Below are 17,839 nucleotides of genomic sequence, written 5' to 3'. Positions count from 1 at the left end.
TCGCCTGGTTGGGGGATAACCTGGTGTACATGAGGACCCAAAAGGCACGATTTGGGTACACGAGGGACTCATCATGCACCGAATAACGGGAAAAGCAGGAGGGGACAGTTTAATTGAGATGAGCCCAACGGACTCCTTCAGCGGTGAGTAGCTAAAAGCCAGCTGGTCTGACCTCAGTCTGTAGATGCGTAGTTACATTTAAAATGTCGCTATGAAGTTGATGAGTTAGTCTTCATTTGTGCTGTAATACCATCCCACTGGGGAATCAATTAAGACTAATCCCCCCCAGACTTAAGAAGAACTAAGAGTAGGCCAAAACTTACGAACAATCTGAACAAATACACGTAATACGTTATGTTAACATTATGCTAATTCAGTATTGTGTAAAAAATAAACGAAGCAAGCAAAATCTCTGGAACAAACTAACATTTCTCCACCGACAACTGAGTTAAATAAACATAAATCACAGGCAATTTCTGGCATGCCTTTAACTGGCAAATTAGTGTCTGCTGTGCCAGAAACAACAACCTGTATACCAATACACAAGATATTATAAAATGAATTCAAGTAACGGTTCGGTTGTTTTAAGATGTATCCACCCTGCACATTTCCCCTTTAAAGTCATAACCAGCTCATAGTCTGGTTTTCTTTCTTTCCAAGAAGTGATTCTCAGACAGCTGGCCTGTTTACTGGAAACACTCTGTCACATGCAAGCGGCCACGATATCCACCAGCACAAAACTCCAAACGCCTCTCTGCTTTTGGTTTATAATGTGAATTTTAAACACTCGGATAGTGGACTGTGTTTTTGGCCATTTATGGTGTTGTTGAATGGAGCATGAATCACCCTGGTTGTTCTCCAGCCACCCTTACCTGTATGAACCAGTGTAAAAGTGTGGTGTTTGATCTGCAGTATAGAAACAATGAATTGTGAGTGATCACTACTGGATCATGAGCCATAGCTGTTACCTTGGTGTTGAGTGTGTGTGTGTGTGTGTGTGTGTGGTATGTTGAGATAACAGTGGAGACAGTGGTTTCCTGATGTCACGCTCAAGGTGCCAAACCTCAGCGATGCTCCAAATACTCATTATTTTTACATCTTTACAGATAGATTCAACCCTGAAAACTGGATCTAACTTCTACAAACCACCAGAACTGAATATCTCTTTTGAATTCCTGTTGTGCGACAGAGAGCTAGTAAAAATCAACTTTTAAGTTCTAAATAAAAAACGTAAAAAAAAGTCATACTGTTACTGTTGCATATCCACAGACTGCAAGTATTTACAGATGCAATGGACAAACACGCAGTGGAGCACATTTAATCTGAGAGTCCTGAAAGGTGATGCACGAACCTACCTGTGGAGGGTATTTAAATACAGATTCAAAATGTGCTGCAGGTGCAGTCCCCCACACTTTTTATGGTTGTGGTTTGACCACACAGATTCAAACTAACTTGGATTGTCGCTTCTGGTTGAGACATGATGACGAACTGAGACAAACCCAGCCAGTGTGTTTATATATAGCATTTGGCAGTTTGAAGCGAGACTGCTGAATTTATGTTAACTTAACACTTAACACAAGGTAGCACAAGGTAGCAGCGGTAACAAAACTATGAGGACTAAATTCAATACAGCTATACTAAAGAGCAAAATATTTTGGAGATCACGTCATTGTTATTTTAATAAACAGCTGTACTTTTTTTAGGATTCACCAGATTGTATTTTTTCATTATCAATGTTATCAAAGCACTGAGTTAACTTTCTTTTTGTAAATAATTGATGTGAGGTTTGCTCTCTTCAGTCAGTTGGGTTGCTGTGGTAATGAAACTAAGGAGACACAAGCAGCCTTGTGGCATTTCCACTGTGATCAGCTGCTCTCTCTCTCAAACAAAGCTTTAACTGTGGAAGTGTCTTAGTTAGGTGGGAAATGTCTGTTGGCACAGCTGAACGGATATTACTGAGTGCCCCAACACTGCGTCCAACTGCGCAAAAATATGCTCAGCTCTTTGAGAAGCATTCTCATATGTTGTTAAATAAATGTATTTTGGAAGCAATTCAAGTTAAAGTCAAAGTTAAGAAAGATGAAATGAGAAGTTGGCACTGATGCTGTTGTTAAAACATCGCAAAGCTCGCATGCAAGGGTGGCTGTGTGTTTTAGCTTTAGGCCCAAACCTGCTGTTAGTCATAATGGTGGAAAACAGTACCCTGTAAACGCCCACATCCTGCCATAACTCGAAAGATAACACTAACAGTAAGTGTATTGTGTATGTGAATTATAACAGCAAGCTTAATTTTTATATTTTACATAGATAAAATTAGATTTCTTTCAGTTGTTGCTATGAGATGTTATCAAGAGCCCACAGATGTGAATAAAGCTTGAGTGAAAACTGTGATTTAGTCCAGCGGAATAAAAAGCAATGGTCTGCACCACAGGCTGGGCTCTGTTTCAGTTCTGTAGTTGAGTTTTTATATGTCATTCATTTTAGTTTTGAACCTCTAACTTATACTTTGTTGACTCGGTGTGTAATAAGGTAGAGACAGAGAAGGTTAACATATTACAAGGCTCGGATCCTTGTTTCAGGTCTGTGTAAGCGCATTTTCTGTGTTGAGTCCAGACTAAATATAACCTCAGAGAGACCATCAATTACGTCGGCTGCATTTCTATTTAAAAACTCTGACACTGAGGCTGAAACCCTCTTTTGCTTTGTTTTTTGGCCATAGCCGTGCCAGCAGTACATGATGTTTGTTTTTTGCTTTTCCAGCTGCCCTGCCATTTGTTTATGTAAATCTTTTTTTCTCGTGATGTTCTCTGGAAGGCTTTAATTGCATTCGACATGCGATGAAGCACAGGGGAAAGGAGAACTTCATTGTGCTTAAAGCCACATTTTATCACACAGGCAGTTTCACTTTCGGACACATAGAGGGGATTCACTGGTGTACTCGCAGCACGGCACAGCACAGCAACATGGCTGTGTATATTCGTTCACTGTGATCCTGTTAAGTCATGCTGCCTGGCCTGTGGGAGCCCTGGCACAAAATGCTGCACAAATATAGAGCCAACACTGGCTGTCAGTCAGTCAGTGCTCCTCTGCTCACTCAGGCAGCTGTTCATGTGCCTGTAACTCTACTGCCACCAACCTGCCTGTTTGAGACTCACTCTGCTATTTGTTATTATGCTGTTACAGTGGTTAGAGAAAAGTGCAGTAATTATCATTGGTTATTTTGTTGTTAATCTAGTGGTTCTTGTGTCTTACAGATGAATCAAATGGCTACCATCAACACGCCTCATCCAGCACAGGATCCCTCCAGCAGGGACAGCCAGCGGTAAACACCAAACTCACCACATGCTTACAGTCACTCAGCACCTTCATACAGACATTTCTGTAAAGCAGCTTCTTTTGTTTTGAATGTTGACAGTCTGAGAGAGAGAGAGAGAGAGTTTCTTTTCATACAAATTTCATAACATTTCATTTCATTTTATGCTTGAAAGTACCTCAGAATAATCTGCATATTTTTCTGATGATTTTAACCAGTACTAGATATTTAAATATAGGAAAATGTGTCCCTCCTATAAGTTATTATTTAGCTTTCTGTTTGACTGCATCCTAACTTGACCTTGGCGTTCCTCCTGTAAACAAGTATGCTCATTGTGTACAAGTAAAATGCTTTATTTAGATTTCCTTCCTTCTCTCTTGATTTCCTTGTTGTAAATCCCCCACCCATCAGCACCCCAGATGTGGAAAGGCAGTTTAGCTTGTGGATATTAGCAGAGCTCAGAGTAAATAGTCTCAGTTATGAGATTAAGTACATTTTTCCAATCTGATTTTAATAGTTTACAACCTGCAAAATGTCATGAGAGAGTCAGCGATAACCATTATGTTCCTGTCTATTCTCCCCTTGTCACTCTGCACTTAAAGTCTCCTTTAACGTCTGATGTGTGTGTAGAGACCTGTGAGTCTCTCAACACCAGCCTGGCTTCCTTGGCCCCCTCTGATCACAGCGACAGTCCACACTTTGAAGCACAGACATTTGAGCAAATCAATGCTTTGACTGGGGTAAGGCACCAGTCGGGGACACAGATGCATGCTGCTGTGTCGCTCTCTGCGTGTTTGTGGTATCTCGCATCGTCGCCGAACTCAGGACTGTAACTGAGTAAGTTAGACTAAGTGTGTTAGTAGACTAAGTGTGACCTTGCCGGACTCATAACATGCTGTGATTTTTGTCAGAGCATTTCTGAACGTAATTTCTAATCATGTGTAAAAGTAATGCAAGTGTGGAGTGTCTCACGTTGCGATCTGTTTTGAACAGCTCTGTAAGGTTGCTGCTCTTGTTGTAGCTGAATGCATTGTGTTGTTAGGCTTTCCCTCACTCTCCACTCGGTTCCTCCACAGCTGTCGAGAAAGCGGGCGCTATTCCTGAAGTTTCGTTCCAGGGTATGGCATGGTAAAACAGACTTGTGATGTGATGCAACAGTGTGTACATATGTCTGTCTGCCTGCCAGCCTTTTATTTGCTTCTTGAGGAAAGTCTGTTCAGTGTTCGGTTTGTCCACTGGTACATATTGAGAGAATAAAGCTTTCACATCAGAGTTGAAATCAATACACATTTCTGGGTAGAGAGCTGATGTTGGCTTTGGGGTAGCATGTTTTTTTTTTCTGCAGAGAGTAATGGAAAGTTGTTGGCATGAGCTATGTGTTGATGCATCATGAGAGTTCATTAAAAATTGAGAGGCCCTTTTCACCTGCTTTGTTCTCACCTGTGATAATTGTCTGCTTCACTGAAGAGAAAGCAACAGCTTGGTGTGACAGCATAATTAGAAAGTGCACCCTTGGACACACACACATACACTTTTGCTCCTTCTGTGTGTGTTTGTACTGTAAGAGTATATGGTCTGTACTGTAATCATGACCCTGCCCTGTGCTGAACTCTGCTGTGGCTAACCACATAATATACTGTAGGATTTCTCTTTTTCAGTGTGGTCCTCCTTAATTCAGTTCAGTTCAATTTATTTATATAGCGCCAAAAAGTCGTCTCATGACAGTTTCCAATTAGAGCAGGTCTGGACCAAACTCTTTAAATGGAAAGTCCAATTATTACCCCTTTTAACCGTGGCTAATCTTTAGGGGGGGCAAACCCTGCAATAAGCTGTTCTATTAATCTGGCTGCCTCCAACCAAAGGCTATGATTTAGCAGAGAGGAGGATCACATCAAGGAGTTCATCAGGGAGAAGGCTGCGCATCTATAAATTGCTGCTGTGATAAAGAGTGGAAACAAATGGAGAGTGTATGACCCTCCTCCTACAATACGTTTTCAGCTCCTTGAAACTTTTCTGTAGTGAATGTGAACTAACGTCTTACTAAACCAGAGATTACACTGACTTATTTTCCATGGAGATACTGAAATTGAATTTAAATTTGACTGATTCAGCTCTTTGATTTTGTATTATTGAAATAATAGCAAAACTGTGAGAGAACTGCACCTTTGCCAATAGATTTTGAGATAATAATATCAGAGCATATTAGAGACTTTCCATGATGCTGAAGTGTAGAAAATGAAGCTGGACAGAAGAGTTGTTCTCAGCAGAGTCACCCAACATTTATGATGACATGTTTAAAATCAAAGAAGCTCTTTCCCAAACTCTTAAGCTCCCAAAAATAAATGCTTTGGAAGTCACATTTCAAAGAAGCCCCTCCCTGAAACTAGTAGCCTATTTATCTTACATTATGTTTTTACATTTACCCTCCTTAATTAAGATAAAAGATGTACATATGTCTGAACACCCACTAGTTAGGGGTTAGTTGGCAAACGTATGGAGCTCTGTGGCCTCTACGGGCTTTGCTGAGCAGAAGCAGGTCCTAGCAGATGCGCTGATTCCATACTGCTCATCTATAATTACGGTAAATTAGAGAGTTTCTGCAGCAACGTCCCACTTAAAGAAAGCTCCCGCCCTGAGGCAATGCGGACCAGCGGTTAGAACATATGCATAATTTCAGAAAACTGTAAAAAAAAAAAAAAAAGAAGAAAAAACAAAAAAAGTTAAGCACGTAGACACAAATAATTGTAAAGTACAGATTAGCACAGTAGGAACAAGGATGGTAGATCCAACCGTGTAGTAGTTACTTACTATATGTCTGTAGATTTGTGCAACGTCCAAGGTAGTTACAGGCATTTTCCAATGATATTGTCCATTTACTCTTTATGCACTGTTGTGGTCAGGTCTCAAGATTGTCTAAATGATTAGTTTTAAACATTCAAGTCAGACTGGGAAGATTATTTACCACATGGTTAACCCTTATCAGATGTGTCAGGATTTTTCATGTGGTATCTGAGCTGAGGTTTTACTGGCTCTCTGAAATATTAGACAAAGTGAATGAGAGACTGTTACTTTTACTTTGATCAGAGATGTACAGTACTGTGATGCCACCTCCCCCTTTCCAGTGCTGTGCTCTTATTGCACTAGCTAGCTAGCTGGCATCAGCTATGCCCCCCCCCCCCCCCCCCCCCCCCCAATGCTGATGTCATCTCTGGGAGTCTGCTCTACTTCTCTCCAAGTATTCCTCCTCCTGTCTCTCTCGTTCTCCCTTTTCTGGTTTTCTGGATGTCTGAGCATGTGAGGGCTTGTCCTGGGACGTGAGTGGAGTGGATGGAGCTCCTCTGGCTGGGGGGATCAGAGTGGAGTGAGAGAAGGGTGAGGCAGTGCTTTCTGAGCTGGACTCTGCTCCCTTGAGAAAGGCAATTTTGCTCTATCAAACGGCCAGCCTTTCCGCTGATGCATCATCATAACTACAAAGGGAGTGAACAATGGAGGTAAAGTGCTCTTCCTTTCCTCCCTACCCCCTCACAGTGCAGTGTTGACCGACAGGACAATTCCTGTCACAAGTGCAGTACAGTAGCCATAGATGTGGCTGCGTGAGATGTTGTAGTTTTTGCGATGCTAAATGCCTGCATCCTCTGAATTTTCTGCAGTCCTGTGTACGTACCTTCTGTAGTCATGAGTAGGGATGACAGACGTTCATGCTACTTAGTTATTTTTAGCTCTCTGAACAGCTGAAGCTGCACAGACAGCAGTCAAGCTCTCCTGTCCTCCCTTTAAAGCATTTCTGTGTCTCTTCAGCCCAGTAGCGGCCGAAGAGGCAACCGCTGAACAGCTAGCATTTGCTGACTAAAAACATGCTTGGAATTTCTTTAGCCACCAATACAGTGGCTCTTCATGCACTTCATGCTCTTCAGGATTTGCAGAAAGGCAGAGGCAAATAAAGTACAGCAGTATTAGAAACCTGATATGGCTGTTGGATGTCCCTGCTGTGTAGAGAATAATATTAATGGATTTGTCTCTCCATATATCATTTTAGGTTGCTTTTAGGTTCTGTTTAATGGTCAAAGCATACACAGGATTCTGGAGTTGATTCTGAGATTTCTTATAAAAGCCTGTTCTCTTCCTGTTCACCAAATCCTGGAGAGGGCCACGTGAAGCATCCATTTTAGCATGCAGTCTGTGTTTGCAGTAAAAGTATTACAATCATTATTTTTGTTGTTTCAGACCAACAGTTGAGTGTGATGTGGTGTGGAGGCCTTGTTCTTTGGGTTTTGCTGTTAGGCCTCGACACATCCTGTATATGTTTGACTGACTCTGGTCTGCAGTGCTGAATGCATCTGTGGTGTGTGTGTGTGTGTGTGTGTGTGTGCGTGTGTTTAAATCTTGTGACCTCTGTTCTGTCTCTTCATAGATTGACAAACAACAGCACAGTAAAGACTCTGTGTTCTTCCGTGACGGCGTGCGCAGGATTGACTTTGTCCTGTCCTACGTCGATGATAAAGATGGCGAGAGAAAACAAGTAAGAAACAAAATTTTTGTCTTCTATAAACAAGTTAAGCGGCTGCTGGTGAAAATCTTGAAATCTTACTGTATCAACCAAAGCAGAACAGCTCACGTTTGTCCACTTCTTGATAAGAACAGATTCATACAGGATATTCTCATTTTGTGACAGTGGCATACCATAAATACCACAACACTGATGAAGTTAGATAAAGTTATTCTCAGCTTGTATTGGTAATCCTCAAGGAATTTCCTCAGAAGGTCACTTCTAGAGATAGGCTTACAAACCTGTTTTCTTATGTAAATCAACTTTGAAGTATGCTGGTGCTGCTCATCTTTGTTGTAACTACAATAGTATCTTTTATTAGCTCTGGAGTGCTGAAAAACTTTAGTGTTTGGTACTAAGCTGTTAGCCTTCACATCTCTGTGTCAGCAGCCCTCGGGTATGAGGCAGTTTGTCACGGCCTTGTTAGTGAGTCAGCACGCAGACTTCTGGCCTGGTCAGGAACTAACACGTTTTTTTTTCCACTGTACATGGAAAGGCAAACAAGAGGCCAGTTCCTGTGTGTTATCCTAAAGGGCTGTAAAATGTGACAGTAAATTACAGCTCTAACAAGGCATTTTTTAAATCCAGTTCTGAAAGCACTAAACCTTATTCCAAGTCACAAGTGTTCGCGTCATTTCATACTACTGCACTCCCACCAGTTAACTTTCACTACCCGTTTGTACACAGCGATTGGTACTATTTAAAGTTCTGAGCTAAGGGACGTTGTCCACACTGGTTTAAACTTGTTTCGTACCACTTTTACACCTGCCACCCTCACTCTGACTCCATCCTCCCTTTATTTTGCTTTGTTTGTGTAGATGTGCACTCTGAACATTTTGTATTCCAGCTCACATTAACTTCAGTTTTGTGGAAGCGGGTATTTTGTTAACTTCACACACTTTATTTACAGTTTATCTTGAAGTACTTACAATACATTTGCAGTATTGAACACTATATGGGTTGTATATCATGACTTTTATATCATACAGTGTGAAACACATTGTACATCATATTCTTAAATATATGCTGCTCAGTGTTTTTTGAATAATATTTTTCCCACTGTTCAGGCTCTTTTATTTCAAGCTTTGGTTTATATTGATTCTTCAGACATTTTGTGTGTACTTAATATTGTTGTACAGTAAGTCAAACTAATAAATATATGGATTTGTGCTCTGTTTTCTTATCAAGGAGAGGAGGAAGGTGTATGAGGCCAACCTCGAGGACGTCGGCCTGGAGCTGGAGACAGAAGATAAATCAGTAAGTCCTGTTATGGATTTGATAATGTCCAGTGTAAAAGGGAATGAAGATTTATGTATGTGAACTGCATATCATATCACATGTGTTTTCATGTGTTATCAATAGCCAGCAATCATTATACTGTGACACCTGTCTCACTGTCATCAGGAGTCAGAAGATGGAAAGACTTACTTTGTGAAGATCCACGCTCCCTGGGAAGTGTTGGCCACCTACGCAGACGTGCTGAAGATAAAGGTCCCATTCAAGGTCAACGACATCCCTGACAACAGCGAGATGCCCATGAACTGGTTGTCCACCCCTTTCCGTCTGCCGGAGCACATCATGCACCCTGAGCCAGACTATTTCACAGCTCCCTTCAACAAGAGCAAGTCTGACTTCTTCCTCATCGACAACAAAGAGACCTTCTTCCCCCCTTCTACTCGCAACAGGATAGTAAGGATGTTTTGGCCACAATTGTCTTAACTTGTTTGTGACCCTCAAGTGAACACATTCCTCTGGTGTTCAGATCATGCAGTTCTGTGTGTAGGCTCAATCGTGGCTACAACTGAGTTACATTTTTGAAAAGCCTGCTTTAAATGACCAAGTTTTAAATTTAGTAGGTTATATCTATTGTGAGAAATTGAATCATCTTACATTGCTGCAAAGCAACTTACAATTCTGTTTTTATCCTAATTCTAATTTCTCTGAATAACAAAACATTATGTCTGCCCAGGTCTACTACATCCTTTCACGTTGTTCGTACCTAAGGGATAAATGTGGAGACAAAGACAAGAAGGGAATCAAGAGGTTACTCAACAACGGCACCTACACTGCTGCTTTCCCCCTGCATGATGTGAGCCTCTTTTGGTTAACTTTTGACACTTTCTTGTCATTGGATAAAGCTGACGAGCCTTCAGCAGAATGTTCTCTTGTTGCTTTCCAATGGTTACATCCTGTAGCAGACAGTGTTGGACGTTGCATTGCATGGATGGATAATGTTTCAATAATGCAGTGGATATGGTAGTGAACTGTGTGCTTCTGTGTGCGTGCAGTGTAGATACTGGATGAAATCAAAGGACCCTAACTGCGAAAGTGAGAGGTACAACCTCTACAAACACTGGGCCAAGTTCCTCTGTTTCTACAAGGAGCAGCCCCTCAATCTCATAAGGTACGGCTTGAAAACAAAAGTAGTCTTCCTGATGTGACTTTACTCAACATCAGTCCAGCACCAGAAGGAAGTAAAGCAAATATGCTGTTTTTCCCTTCAACAGGAAGTATTATGGGGAAAAGATAGGTATTTATTTTGCGTGGTTGGGTTTCTACACTGAGATGCTGTTGTTCGCTGCAATAGTGGGGACAATTTGTTTCATCTATGGATTCCTCACCTACGACGACAACGAATGGAGGTGATTTGTTTTTTGTTTTGTTTTTACTAACAACACTAGTTTATTTTGTCCATCTTTTAGATATCTTTTCATTAACACATTTCTGTTACTGTCGTTTCCCTACAGTAAAGAAATCTGTAGTGAAGAAATTGGGGGCAACATCGTCATGTGCCCGCTGTGTGACAAGAAATGTGGCTACTGGAAGCTCAACTCGACATGCAACTCCTCATGGGTGAGACATTCTGGCTTTAGGCCTGAGTTGTCTTCACTGATCGTGATTCACGTTCATGTTCACTATCTCACTATTTCTCGAACATGTTCTTCTTGCAGCAATCACACCTGTTTGACAATGTGGGGACGGTGTTTTTTGCCATATTTATGGGGATTTGGGGTGAGTAAACTTTTGTGCTCTCTGCATTTTGTGTTTTCTAACCCAGTGCACCACCTAGTGGAAGCTGATAAACAGTTATTAGTCATTTAAAATCAATGGTAACTAAAGAGCACATTTTCTTACAATACAAAAAACAGTTTCTAATTTGTCATCTGTTGAGCTGCTGAGATCTTTCACCCCTTCTGCCACCACACCAACACAATGGCGGTAAATGGGGGTCAAAGCACTGAAAAATGAAGTTTGGGGGTTGTGTGTTCTGCAGTGACGCTGTTTCTGGAGTTCTGGAAGAGACGGCAGGCTCGTCTTGAGTACGAGTGGGATCTGGTCGACTTTGAGGAGGAGCAACAGCAGCTCCAGCTTCGGCCGGAGTATGAGACCAAGTGCCACAACCGCAAGATGAATCGCATCACTCAGGTGTTTGTGTGCTCATGAAATACTAACTCTACCTTACTTATCTCTTAGAAAAGCTGAGCCCCAGTCATTCATAACACAGTGATGCTCTGGTTTCAGGGAAAACGAGGAGGAGCTAAAAACAGAAATTACCCATTAAATGTGTTATTATGCTCTTAGTTAACATTTGACAACCTCTGAGCAGACCAAACTTAACCCCTGTGGCCTTTGGTGCCCCACTGAGGAGGGGGAGCATGGAGCCCAAGATTGGAACCACTATTCTAATGTACAGCTTTAGGACTGTGTAGCTTTGACACTTTACCAGACAGGTATACGGGTATAAGACAATTAACACTTTACAGCATCTGTGCTTTCGAGAAACGCGATAGTGATTTCTGAAATGAGTCCTGTAATTCGCCTTGACCACTTCCCACCCGTCTTTAGGAAATGGAGTGGGTACTTGACAGGACTACTACAGATCTAATGGGGAAATTACTTCTGTGCTGGGCCACCGTGGTACTCTGGGTAAGGGTAGTACTTAACGTGGAATGCCAAATTGGTGAGGAAGAAGTCTTGGTGTGGTGTAGTTGGTGTGGATAACACTGTCATTTCTGAAAAGACTCAGAGGCACCACATTACTGCTCCTCTGACAGATCAGCATCTTGAAAGAGACTTTTGCAAAAGCATGGCTTCACCAGGAGATTGCCAGATGAAAGAATTGGACTTAAATGTCAACACCAAAAGAGCTCTGATTAGGTGACCTCGCTCTGCCTCGCATCTGAGACCAGGGGTAATTAAAGCAACCTGGCCTTTTTAGAGGTGTCTTTTCAGGGTGTAACAAAGGGTGACTGACTTCCATGTCCCTGCTTTGCTTGCTTATGATTTAGGAAATGGAGCCATACTTACCCATAACAAGCAAGTGTGCACGCACGTTACTGTCTGGAGCCACCGTCCTGTTCTGGGTGAGCGTTTTATCTCTGGTATAGTTGGTGAATCTAATTTGCTTTCATCTTTCACCCGTTCTCCCGTTTTATATGTTTTTTTGTTCATCATCACTGCTAATATATAAACGGTGCTTTATGTATAAAGCTTCTAAGAAACTGAGCTCTCATCAACACTTAAACAGTCAGAATGTAAATGTAATGTTTACGCATTTACTCTAAATTTTAAAAGCCCATTTAGGATGAGGGTTTTTTGGCTTTATGCAGATGGTCCAGATTTTGTTTTACCGCTGTGTTCTCTTGTGTGTAAAATCCTGTAAATGTGAATAAGCAAATGGGAAGACGATGGTAGATTTCCTTTTATGGAGCATGTGTGGACACTTCAGGCATGACGCTTACTCCTAACATCGTGCTTCAGTCGTGCGTCCGTATGTGTTTTGGTGTTTGTACGTGCATCACAACTGCTGTGTGGTACTCACTGTACTTTTGTCTTGTGACTTGCTGTAGTTGTCTTTCATGTTGTCACTGTTGTCTCTGTCCTGAAGATCTCATTGATCATTGCCTGCATCATTGGGGTGATAGCGTACCGCCTGGCGGTATACGCAGCCTTCGCCAGCATCATGAAGGACAGTCCCACCACCCAACTGCAGGTGGTTGGCCCTTTCATCACACCACAGCTGGCCACCTCTGTCACCGCCTCCTGTATCAACTTTGTAATCATCATGATCCTCAACCTCATGTATGAGAGAGTGGCTGTTTGGATCACTGACATGGGTGAGGGTCAGAGCAAGAGAGCGATCCCAGATTATGCCATTTCTGTGTCTTTATTTATCCATTATGTATTTGATAATGATCCTTGAAATTGTTGAAATGTGAAGATGTGTTGTTTGGTGATTTTTTATTTTTTTTTTAAATCTGGCAGAAATTCCCAAGACCCATCTGGAGTATGAGAACAAACTGACAGTCAAGATGTTCCTCTTCCAGTTTGTCAACTATTACTCCTCCTGCTTCTACGTGGCTTTCTTTAAGGGCAAGTTTGTCGGTTATCCTGGAGATTATGCTTATATGTTTGGCAAGTGGAGCAAACTGAGGAATGAAGAGGTACCATTCATAACTTCATGACATTGTGTTAGGTTAATGCTGTTACCTCAGCTGGAGTTAAAGTTTGCGTCCTTCCCATCCATCCCTCGTCTCTTTTAACCTGTTTATGTTCAGTGTGACCCTGGTGGCTGTTTGATCGAGTTGACCACCCAGCTGGTGATAGTGATGACTGGTAAACAGGTGTGGGGAAACATCCAGGAGGCTCTGGTCCCGTGAGTACTTCAGCTGAACTGACCCATCCAAAGCACACTTCATCTGCATACAGAAAAGTTACAGAGGGGTATTTGAAGCTGAATCACATAATTCATAGATACAACAACCATGGGTGGGACCTGATTCTGTATTTTGATATCACTGCTGATCAATGCTTAGACTCATGTCTGCTTAGATATGTATTTGTGTTTTCATTGTCAGATAGCCCACAAGAGGATTTAGAAAGGTAACGTCTACACAAGTAATGTATGTGAACTATGTCTCTATCGCCCCCTTGTGGCCTTTCAGGTGGCTGATGAACTGGTGGGGCAGCAGGAAGGCACGAAGCCATCCAGAGAGTCTGTACAGCCGCTGGGAGCAGGACCACGACCTGCAAGGCTTTGGGCAGCTGGGCCTCTTCTACGAGTATCTGGAAATGGGTAAGCACTCAGCACAAAGTCAGTCCAGTACGCAGAGAGAGAGAGGAATTCAGGAACAACTATGTCAGCAAAACTGAAACAAATATTCGCGATTACCTGTTAAAATACTGCAGCAAAGTTGCGGTACATAAACAAACACAGATGATTAAGTATTTATGATACTGGGAGAAAAATAAACTCATCCTCATCCATCTGATTTTAGAAGTGATAAATGGATAGACGCAGTGTCTTCTGAGATCCTGCAGATGGTGCTGTTTTCATTCTACTGTCTGTTGACCTCCCTCCTCTCTGTGTCCCAGTGATCCAGTTTGGTTTCATCACGCTGTTCGTCGCCTCCTTCCCCCTGGCGCCCCTGTTGGCGCTTTTCAATAACGTCATAGAGGTTAGAGTGGATTCCTGGAAGCTCACCACTCAGTTCAGACGTCCTGTGGCAGCAAAAGCCCACAGCATCGGGGCCTGGCAGGAAATCCTCAATGGGATGGCCATACTCTCTGTTGTCACAAATGTAAGTCCTGGACTACATCTGTGTGCTTTCTACGCACAGATTATCCACCCTGATTTATCCCTAGTTTAAACCACATCACTCTCTCTGCTTTCCAGGCGTTTATTGTGGCTTTCACCTCTGATATGATCCCTCGGCTCGTGTACATGTACGCCTACCAGCCGGACGGCGAGATGAATATGAAAGGCTACATAAACAACAGCCTGTCGGTGTTTAATATCTCTGAGATCCCTCTGGCCAACAGGCCTGAGGATGGGGAGAATCCATTCTGGTTCAACAGCACCATCACTACCTGCAGGTGGGTGTGATGGTAAAAAGAAAGAGAGAAAAACAGAGTGATTTCTACGTTAACCTGGGACTGTGATTGAGAAGTAAATATAATTTTAAAATAAAAAATTCTTACAAGTAACTTTCAGTTTTGAACAATTCAAACAAGAGTGGGTCAAATGAGCAGCAGCAGCAGTTGACTACACCTGCATAGGTGTGCACGGCCTTTAGTCCACAGTGATGTATCATAAAATATACATTTATATGCGCTGTATGTAAATAAAAAGTGACTTAAGCTGTTGAATAAGTTAAGTAGAATAAAAAGCACGGCGTATCCCTTTAAGACACAGTTGGAGTATAAAATGATGAAAATAGTAAAACACAAGTACCACTTCAGTAAATTATTTGAACAAATGTGTTAAGTTACTTTTCACCACTGGTAAATTAAATGTCTGGTCGTGGTAATGTGTGCTCCTGGTGCAGCACTTTGCAAATGATAACTTGATTTTTTTATTTTTTTTTTTTTTTTTTTTTAGCTATGAATTATAATGTAGTAAAACCTCTAAGTATCTTAACTGAACAACTAGATTACTTTAATCACTATTTAACTTCAGATGGTGGTTAATAATAATTACACTTTTATGAAAACTGCAATATAATCCCTTATTATTTCTTTTCAACACTGAACAATCTTGAATCAAAGTTGGTATAAAAATCTGCAGAAAATTTCTGACATGTTCCTTCTTTGCAGGTATCGTGATTACCGCTACCCTCCTGGCCACGAGAAGCAGTACTCCCACACTATGCAGTTCTGGCACATTCTGGCTGCCAAGTTGGCCTTCATCATCATCATGGAGGTAAAACTGGGCCGCAGTGCCTTCACCAGCACCACCAACACTTACTGGGCAGTAGCTGACTGTGACATTAATAGTAACTCCCGCTCTCCCACACACACACATTATTCAGATGTAACACAAGTCCATGCAGACTTCACTTCTGCAGCTCTTAGCTTCGAGGTAAAACTCACCTGTTGTGTCTTCTTCCCCCGCAGCATGTCGTGTTCCTGGTCAAGTTCTTCGTGGCCTGGATGATTCCTGATGTTCCCTCTGACGTGAGGGCTCGAATAAAGAGAGAGCGCTACCTGGTCCAGGAGTACCTCCATAACTATGAAGTGGAGAAGCTGAAGATCCAACTTACCCAACACGACCACAATGAGTGTACCTGCGCGCCCATGATCTATCCGTCTTTACCCAGACACGAGGTGCTGTCAGAGTGTCTCTAGCCCAGCGAGCTGCTGGTCCATCAGATTGAAGGACATGGTGATGTAGATTGCCCTGCTTGTGTATTATGATACTGACCATCGTTTTGCTGTAGTGCCTGTGTTGTTTGTGCGCACCATAGCCCCCCCCCCACTAATGTCCTGATAATGGAAGTGCACACATGTGAAAGACCAAGTCTCCATGCTTGCTGAATCTTGAAGCACATGAATTTAAACCCCTGTCTCGTATTCATGGCTTTTCATTCTCTTATGTTGTAATCATAGTGCTGAGGATAATCAAAACTTGCTTTAAGGAAAAGGAAGAGAAAATACACTGTGTCTAAGACAGGCAACTTACTCTTATTTAAATACGATGCTATTTATTAAAGTGCCACTACAAGCAACCAAAGATTGAACGCCTTAATATATCACAAAGTTATTATTGGCTGTTTTGGCCAGGAGAATAGCGATTGGTGTTATTGTAAACTCAGAGCTTGCTTGTATGAAGGTTTCCGTCATAAAGTGTATGTTCAATGCTTTTTGTTTTGTTTTTACAGTTACTGTAACAAATGTGAGCTTTGTTTATTTGACAGCATTGAGGTCAGAGCACAGAATTAACACAATTTTGCCAAATCATTTGCCTCACTCCGCTGGCAGTGGACCAGTTAATGGGCTGCTCCTGCATTATTTTGTTTTAATCTCATAAACAGCCCCGCAGTTTCTCCAGGCCAAAATCTGACACGTGAAGTGTCTTTTTTTTTTTCTTATGAAGACAAATCTGTGCTGCTGTTACTACTGTGAGTGAGGGCAGATTGTGTCCTGCAATGGCCAGTTTTTTGTTTTTTTGAGCAGCTGGTGCATATTGACTGTTGACAGCGAGTCCTGATCCAGAAGTGAAAAGCTCTGAGAGAGAAAGAGAGAGAGAGCAAAGAGATCCATTTGTTAATGTGCCTCTGTTTACCAACATGTCAGAGCTAATGACAGCCTGCTCCTACCTACTGAACTATGTTTGCTCCATTACACAATGCACATCAGCCATCGCCTGGTTCTTCTGTTTTCCTCAGCTGCGTCTGTGTAGAGACGGAAAGATACACTCTTTTTTCTTTATCTTTTTTTTTTTTTACATTTTGCACAAAGCACTTAATGAAACATGACTACCAAAACATAAACGTGTCGGTTTAGTTGTTGTCATGACACTAACGTACTCATCATCGGTGTTTTGAAGCAGCCCTGTGTGTTTATTTTCCTTTTGAATGGGATGAAAACTGTATCGTATGAAACAAGTTGTTCCCTGTTCTGAATCTGTTTGGACAAAGATGTAGCTTTTTGTTTTGAAATTCCATGAAGGACGTTTCACGTTTATTAAGCTGCCTACATTGAAATGTGTTTGAAGGATCTGTTGTTGAAGTATTTTGATTTTAGGTAAAATAGCTGACTGGCTGTGCGACAAAGTCAGGCCACTAAATCCATGTTTGTTTGAGATGCATGTGGATGCAAAGTTTGACGGTTCCAGTTTGCCTTTACATGCCCTGCGCTCAGCTGAAGTCAGGCCTGTTGATGCCTTAATATATCAGATCATTTGTTTTCTATTGTATCTACTTGTACATCTCCTTTAAAACAAGCTTTTTTTAAAACATGTTTTTGTCATCTTTTATTATGCTTGATAATATTTTATTTTATACTGTCACCATGCTTGTTAAAATCTGTTTACTGTATGCTTAAAGTTTCATGTTTTCATTGATTTCTTTCTGTCGTTTTTGTAACTGTCCCATATCCAAGTGTATTGTAAACAAAGACAAATCTCCAAAATAAAGTACCGGTTCAACTCGAGTACCTGTGTTTGGTTTGGTCCTGAATGCTGAGGGCTTGAAAGTTGC

General features: G+C 41.7%; 1 protein-coding gene across 5 annotated transcripts; it reads left to right on the top strand.

Moving 5' to 3' along the window:
• The first annotated feature begins 8 nt into the window (after positions 1-8).
• On the top strand, positions 9-17,789 carry ano5a (anoctamin 5a). 5 transcript variants are annotated; one of them, XM_046393784.1, is made up of 22 exons: positions 9-143; positions 3,255-3,322; positions 3,916-4,053; positions 4,390-4,431; positions 7,725-7,832; positions 9,048-9,116; positions 9,264-9,548; positions 9,829-9,948; positions 10,148-10,263; positions 10,367-10,501; positions 10,607-10,712; positions 10,811-10,871; positions 11,134-11,285; positions 12,149-12,223; positions 12,748-12,976; positions 13,125-13,303; positions 13,418-13,515; positions 13,805-13,935; positions 14,235-14,440; positions 14,536-14,735; positions 15,456-15,561; positions 15,756-17,789. In XM_046393784.1, the coding sequence occupies exons 1-22, from the start codon at positions 74-76 to the stop codon at positions 15,984-15,986; spliced, it is 2,925 nt and encodes a 974-aa protein (XP_046249740.1). In that variant the 5' UTR covers positions 9-73; the 3' UTR covers positions 15,987-17,789. The 5 variants fall into 5 exon arrangements, with proteins under 5 accessions (XP_046249740.1, XP_046249739.1, XP_046249741.1 ...); XM_046393783.1 differs by lacking the exon at positions 12,149-12,223 and adding an exon at positions 11,706-11,786; XM_046393785.1 differs by lacking the exons at positions 3,916-4,053; positions 4,390-4,431; positions 12,149-12,223 and adding an exon at positions 11,706-11,786.
• The last annotated feature ends 50 nt before the right edge of the window (positions 17,790-17,839 follow it).

The sequence above is a fragment of the Scatophagus argus genome, chromosome 7 (genome assembly GCF_020382885.2).
Source record: "Scatophagus argus isolate fScaArg1 chromosome 7, fScaArg1.pri, whole genome shotgun sequence".
Taxonomy (NCBI): domain Eukaryota; kingdom Metazoa; phylum Chordata; class Actinopteri; family Scatophagidae; genus Scatophagus; species Scatophagus argus.
The sequence above is the reverse complement of the archived record's forward strand: the minus strand, read 5'-3'. Positions and strand labels throughout refer to the sequence as shown.